The sequence below is a fragment of the Momordica charantia genome (assembly GCF_013281855.1).
Source record: "Momordica charantia cultivar OHB3-1 chromosome 9 unlocalized genomic scaffold, Mcharantia_2.0 BLBB01000009.1, whole genome shotgun sequence".
Classification (NCBI taxonomy): Eukaryota; Viridiplantae; Streptophyta; class Magnoliopsida; order Cucurbitales; family Cucurbitaceae; genus Momordica; species Momordica charantia.
Window position 1 is genome coordinate 30,125,443 of NW_028275167.1, and position 6,000 is coordinate 30,131,442.

Below are 6,000 nucleotides of genomic sequence, written 5' to 3' on the forward strand. Positions count from 1 at the left end.
TTAGTCTTTACGAATTACCATGACATTAAATATTCGTCAATACGTCCATCCACATTTCCATGAGTTTGACATCAACACAAGGAGTAATTATTTACTTGTTAGTTTAATTTTTTTGGTACGTTTTTTATAATTTCTCTAACTTTTTAGAAAAATATCCATGAAATTGAGACATCGACATTTAAAGTCTTGTCAATTACTGTCTTTTAAGCTGGTACACCAGAGAAAGGGGTAACATCTTTTGTTGTTTTGTTTTTTATGCATGCTTTTCTTATTTATTTCATTCCAAGTTTTACTTGCTTTGCACACAATAACGGTAGCCAAAGTAGTCGATTAATTTATGCAGACAGATTAATGGAGAGCCAAAGCCAGCTTCCACGGGAAGGCACCACCTTCTTCAGAACTTTTATCAACGGAATCAATGCATTAACAGGTCTATTCTCCCTACCTTCTCTCTTTGTATAATTGTGTAAATCTTGGGTATTTTTTTGGTTGTGATGAATTTGGTAGGTTTGGGAGTGATTTAGCTCTAAATGATTTTGTAAAACATGTTTAATAATCAATTATTTTAATATTTGGTTTGAAAATCTTCTTGCTTAATCATTTTCATATAAATCAAGAGTGAGTTTGAATGATTAATTTGATTTTAAAAATTAAGGACACGTCTAATAATGATTTCATTTCTTTTGTTTTATGTTTTCAAAAATTATGCTTGCACTCTAGCGATTCTTTTAGGTTTTTCACATTTCTTAGAAATACATTTGATTTTTCAGTCAAAACGCCAAAGAAAGAAATATAGGCTATGGATCCCAAACTTCTATGCGGTGGGCAATATTAGAAGTGCAGTGGGCAGCATAAACATATTCTTTCCTTCAACTTATAGACTCCCTATTTTGAGACGGGCTTGGAAAAGGTTGTCCGTCACCTTCTAGTATGAAGAATTCTAATGCCACCAAATACAACTTGAGATAAACAAAAATTGAAACCAATGCTTTTATTTTATTGTCAAAAGTCAGCATTCCAATATCAGGATAAGTTTTCACAAGGAGATTTCCATCAAGCATCGTAGAAGTAAACTCGTATACCAACTCAAAAGAATAGTAAACTCGTATACCAACTCAAAAGAATAGAAGAATCAAACATTTTCAATGACTAGCGACTTACGCTCCATATCAATGAAAAAATAGGTTGTAAGAGATTTTGTGTAATTTTTTGTTACCTCTCTTTTCATAAAAGTATTTTACATGGCAATGATGTAACTTCACTGTTAAAGTGAACACCATATATGGATATTATATTAAACTTTCAATAATATTCCTGATTTGTAGAATTGAATTTTCTTATAAAAAAAGACTAAGTATGTAATTTTTTTTATTTTATTAATAATTAGTAAAATGAAATGAAATATTTAATGTAGCTAAATTAGCTGGCTACTGGCGGGCTGGAATGGGAATACGCCGGGCCAGATGGAGCGGAGGATAGGAAGAACCCGGACCCGGTTGTTTACGCGCCAATAATTTATGAAGTGACCAAAATTCCCCTCAGGTTGTTGATAAACCTCGCTATTGCTTTTATTACATTTTAGATTCGTTGTTTCGGCGGAAGCAAATCCCCGTTCTTCACGCTCGACCCGAACAAATTCAGCGCTTTCATTGCATTGCCGCAGGTATATTCTTGGGTTTTGCCCCAATCTGATTCAACTCCCTTCATTTAATTGAATCCCTTGTTTATCTTCCTCTCCTCTTCAATTCTGCTCCGGAATCCCACCGGTCCGCTGCCTTCTCAGCGCGATCACTGGGGATTCTGGATTTCTGGTTATTTTCTCCCAATTGTACACCTCTTTTTCTTCTTAGGGTTGGGTCTGTTTTTATTCGTGTATATAGCATATGATTTTTGGGGACTGTGAGCCGGTGAGGTTTGTTTTTCACGAGTTAGGTTTTCAATTTCTGGTTGCGGAGCAATGGGCGATCATCTCGTTTTGTATGTGGACCGGCTGATTCGGCCGGTACCCGTTGATCCGGTGCCCGACCCGAATGAAATTGTTCCTTTCTTAACGCCCGGAGAGGATTTGGACGGCGACTCCGTGGCCTCGTCTTGTTCGACGTCCACTTCCAATGTTGATGGTGTGAGGAGAGAGGAGAATGAGGCTTTGGATGGAGAGAATGATTCACTGATTCAGGTAGCAGAATGTCGTATTTGCCAGGATGAGGATACGATTCAGAAGCTGGAAACACCATGTGCCTGTAGTGGCAGTCTTAAGGTATAAATGATTGGTCCTCTTCTCAATGATGAAGCATTGTGAAACAAACAACTTTATAGGACCTCTGTTTCTTTATATATTTGTGCCACTGTACTAAAAGCTTGAACGAGTAATAAGTATATTATCTCAGAAGCTGGAAACACCATGTGCCTGTAGTGCATTATGATTTCGATAAGATGTTAACAGCAATAATTATTTTCTCAGTATGCTCATCGGAAGTGTATACAGCAATGGTGCAATGAGAAAGGGGATATAACTTGCGAAATCTGCCATCAGGTATGTGCACATTCTTTATCTTAATTGGTTATGTTAAATCCTCAGAATCTTCTGTGTACTCGTGGTCAATGTTATGCAAACATGTATTAACTCGATTCAATACTTTGCCGAGGAGCAAGGACATAATTCAATGATAGCATCATGGCTTGCATTAGCTGAAAGAAAAGCCTTCTTCCGTAATGATATTTCCGTTGAAAAATGAAGTCAATGAATGATATAGTTTGGCAGTTAAAAGATTATAAAACTAAAACAATGTGTGTAAACGCATATATATAGAAAAATTCAGCTACCTTGAATGTTATGGTTTTTAGAGGTTTCAGCTTATCTGATGTTATTCTCTTGCATACGATGTACAGCCTTACCAACCTGATTATACAGCTCCACCACCTCCCCCTCGCATTGAAGAAACTTCTATTGATATTGGGTACCTTACATGCTTCAAGTTTTCATATTTTAGGAAGTTCCAGGAAGTTTCAGGATTATCTTCTGAAATATTTTTGTTTACTTGAAAAATTATGGAAAGTTCTTTGGTTTTGTGCATTTGAGTGATTAAGCTGAACATGTTGTATTCTTTCTTTGCATTCTTGTTTCTGCAGGGGAGGATGGACCATCACTGGCACCCCTTTGAATTTACAGGATCCTCGCCTTTTGGCTATTGCAGAGGCTGAACGTAATTTATTGGAAGCCGAGTATGACGAATATGCAGCTTCAGATGCTAGTGGAGCTGCATTTTGTCGAGCAGCTGCTCTTATTGTAAGTTTATTGTTCGATATCACACATAAGAGACCCAATATAATAATCAAGAATCTTACTTTTATCATGCACTTTTAAATTGATGTCAGTATAGATTATCCTTCAATCTTACTAGTTGGATATATCGGATACACCGTTTTGCTAATACCTCACTCTTGAAGATAAATTTGTCATCGTGGTTTCACATTCTCATAAAAAGCGTCATAAAGGAAGAACCTTTTATTGAAACTTGCCGTTCAATTGGGATAAATAACATCATTTTCTTTATTTCAATTTTGCAGCTCATGATCCTACTTTTCTTACGTCATGCACTGGAAGTCACAGATCCTGATGGTGATGATTATGTGTCTGCTTTCTTCTCTGTAAGTCGAGTTGATTGTTTTAATCTGCAATGAACAATAATCTGCTGCCAGTTTCCTTTTCAAAGATCTTTGGCTTCAACTTGTGGACATTGTTTTTAACCATATTGTTCAGATTTTCTTGCTCCGAGCGGCCGGTTTTCTCTTGCCTTGCTACATTATGGCTTGTGCAGTCAACATCTTGCAACGTCGACAACGAAGACAGGTGGATTCACCTCCCACATTATCATTCATTAACGAATAATTCAAGTATCATTTTTTTGTATTGAATGTTTGTTTATCCTCTATGTTTTGTATAATTTAAGGAACAGGAGGCTGCAGCCTTAGGTGCAGCACAAGTTGCTTTTGTGCTACAATCAGGACGACACAGAGGTCTGCAATTTGCCATAGCATCAGGACCTCAAGTGGCTCCGCACCAGGACATTGTTTAACTTACATAGGCGCAAATCTAACCTCTTCCTTTTCTTCTTCTTCCTTTTCTTTTTTCTTTTTTGGTTTTCCTTCAATGGTTTTAGCACCAAAAAGTTCAATTTAGTCTCCCTTAAAATGAGCTTCTATGTTTGTAATCTGTCTTATATTCATTTTGCAAAGCCGAGTGTAATTCTACATTGTAATTATTTTTCATGACTTGCAGTCTTGCAATTTGTTGACCCGTCACCCATGAATAATAAAGCAATGAAAGTTTAATCAAATTTTCTATAGTTGGATGGGAACACTTGAAACAAAATTAGTAGGAATCGTTCAAAGATCTCGGCCTCGAATTATTAAATATAGTAGGAACAACTGTACATGTTTTGTTTATCTTGTACACTATGTTGTCTTTGCTTTTAATCAACGTTCAACATTGATCTCTTTGCAGAGAATTGCATCGAGCTAGAAGCCTCATCCTCCAAGAGCCCTTCGGTGAAAGAACAAAGAAAAGCTTAAAGATAGCCAATCCGCGCAAGAACCAAGTAGAGTAAATTTTTGTGTCGCATATAGAACCAATCAAATAGGCCAAAGTAGCAGATAATTGATAAATATGGAAAGGATGATACGAAAAATAAACCAAATTTCAAGGGGATTTGTTCTTACCACCTTACTTGCTTTTTACATAACCCTCTCCCTCTAATAATGGGATAAATTGGTATCCTCACATCTAAAGTGGACATTTCTCTCATCAGTCTGCTTGTTGTTTGTTTGAGCTTTTACAAGTTACGCGTACTTTTAATTTTTGCTCTTTATTTCAACTGCATTGAATCTGTAGCAGGTGTACCGAACAGGGGTTGGTGCTTTAAGACTTAAGGAGCCACAAACCTTTTTGTCCAGTTGTTCTCCTCAGTCCTCACCCATCAGACAGATCCAAAAAGCCCAATTGATGTTCAAGCAGCAGATCAAATCTAGGCATTCTTTATACTGTTTTCAGGGAAGATATGTTCAAAAAAGGGAGATCCATGGCTGTTTGCTACAGGTTTGATCCAAATCAGTCAAGCAAAAGAAGGTGGTACAAGTCATTGGGAATAATAAATTTGGCGTACCATTAACCTTTCCATGCAGAGAAAACTGCAAGATGAAAGGTGGCGCTCTCAGCTCTGTTCCTGAACTCTTGAGGAAGAGGAACTTTCACGCCAAGAATTGCTGGTATTTCTTACTCTTTCTTATTTTTTCTTCAGATGGAATTTCCTGTCTCCATGTATTTTGTAGCTGAGCTGGAATTACACTACAAAAAAATGACATTTGAAACCAAGAGAATATTTGGTGAGGAGTGAGGACAAAGTTGAAGTGTCTCCCTTGAGAGAGATTTTTTTTTTAAACCTAGACAATAAACAATAATAAGGTCAAAAAGACACCACTAGTCTCTCTGTTAAGATTTTAGTTCATATACCACTTTTAGAAATACAACAATTAAGTTCGAAAAATACTTAACTTAGCACCTATCTTACACCACTAAATTCTGACAGCTTCTTTTACCTTTAATTTAAAAATCCTTTTTACATTTTTCTCTCCTAAGTTTTGATAGGTGCTGACGCCAGAGCAAAAAAGTAACAAAGATTCTACCTTTTTTGGGGGTAAATATGAGTAGTTAGGAAATGGAATGCATGTTGGATGAGCTCTTTGTATCTCACAAAACCTCAATTATTGCACAGCATATAACCTACCCAATACTCACTGCCACGTTCTTTCTTGTGTTGACTAGGCCCATTCCAATTCCCATTCCCCTCCATCTTTTCCAATCCAATCCTACTACTACTACTACTACTTTTTCTTCCATTCACATCCCCTCCCATCTTTTCTCTTCCCCTTTATCTTCTATAATTAAATTCCATCCCCACTGAAAACTAATCACAGCCCATAGATGACCGTACATACTACACT

At 36.7% G+C, this 6,000-nt stretch overlaps 1 protein-coding gene across 7 annotated transcripts; it reads left to right on the forward strand.

The window, feature by feature from the left end:
• Nucleotides 1–1,461: 1,461 nt before the first annotated feature.
• On the forward strand, nt 1,462–5,095 carry LOC111019176 (RING/FYVE/PHD zinc finger superfamily protein). Of its 7 annotated transcripts, none has more exons than XR_015787224.1 (9): nt 1,464–2,257; nt 2,462–2,533; nt 2,890–2,957; nt 3,130–3,286; nt 3,568–3,648; nt 3,761–3,850; nt 3,951–4,085; nt 4,505–4,598; nt 4,892–5,095. XR_015787224.1 is itself a non-coding variant. In XM_022295505.2 (8 exons), exons 1-7 carry the CDS (start codon nt 1,958–1,960, stop codon nt 4,074–4,076), a joined length of 894 nt encoding a protein of 297 aa, XP_022151197.2. In that variant the 5' UTR covers nt 1,464–1,957; the 3' UTR covers nt 4,077–4,085; nt 4,505–5,095. The 7 variants fall into 7 exon arrangements, 5 of the variants coding, with proteins under 5 accessions (XP_087973710.1, XP_022151197.2, XP_087973709.1 ...); XR_015787223.1 differs by having other exon boundaries at nt 4,895–5,095; XM_022295505.2 differs by having other exon boundaries at nt 4,505–5,095.
• The last annotated feature ends 905 nt before the right edge of the window (nt 5,096–6,000 follow it).

Excerpts from the sequence above, each read along its gene's own strand:
- LOC111019176 (XM_022295505.2), top strand. The coding sequence starts at position 1,958 with ATGGGCGATCATCTCGTTTTGTATGTGGACCGGCTGATTCGGCCGGTA. Across the intron at positions 3,287-3,567 it reads GTCGAGCAGCTGCTCTTATT|CTCATGATCCTACTTTTCTT; the intron begins GTAAGTTTATTG and ends TCAATTTTGCAG. Across the intron at positions 3,851-3,950 it reads AACGTCGACAACGAAGACAG|GAACAGGAGGCTGCAGCCTT; the intron begins GTGGATTCACCT and ends GTATAATTTAAG.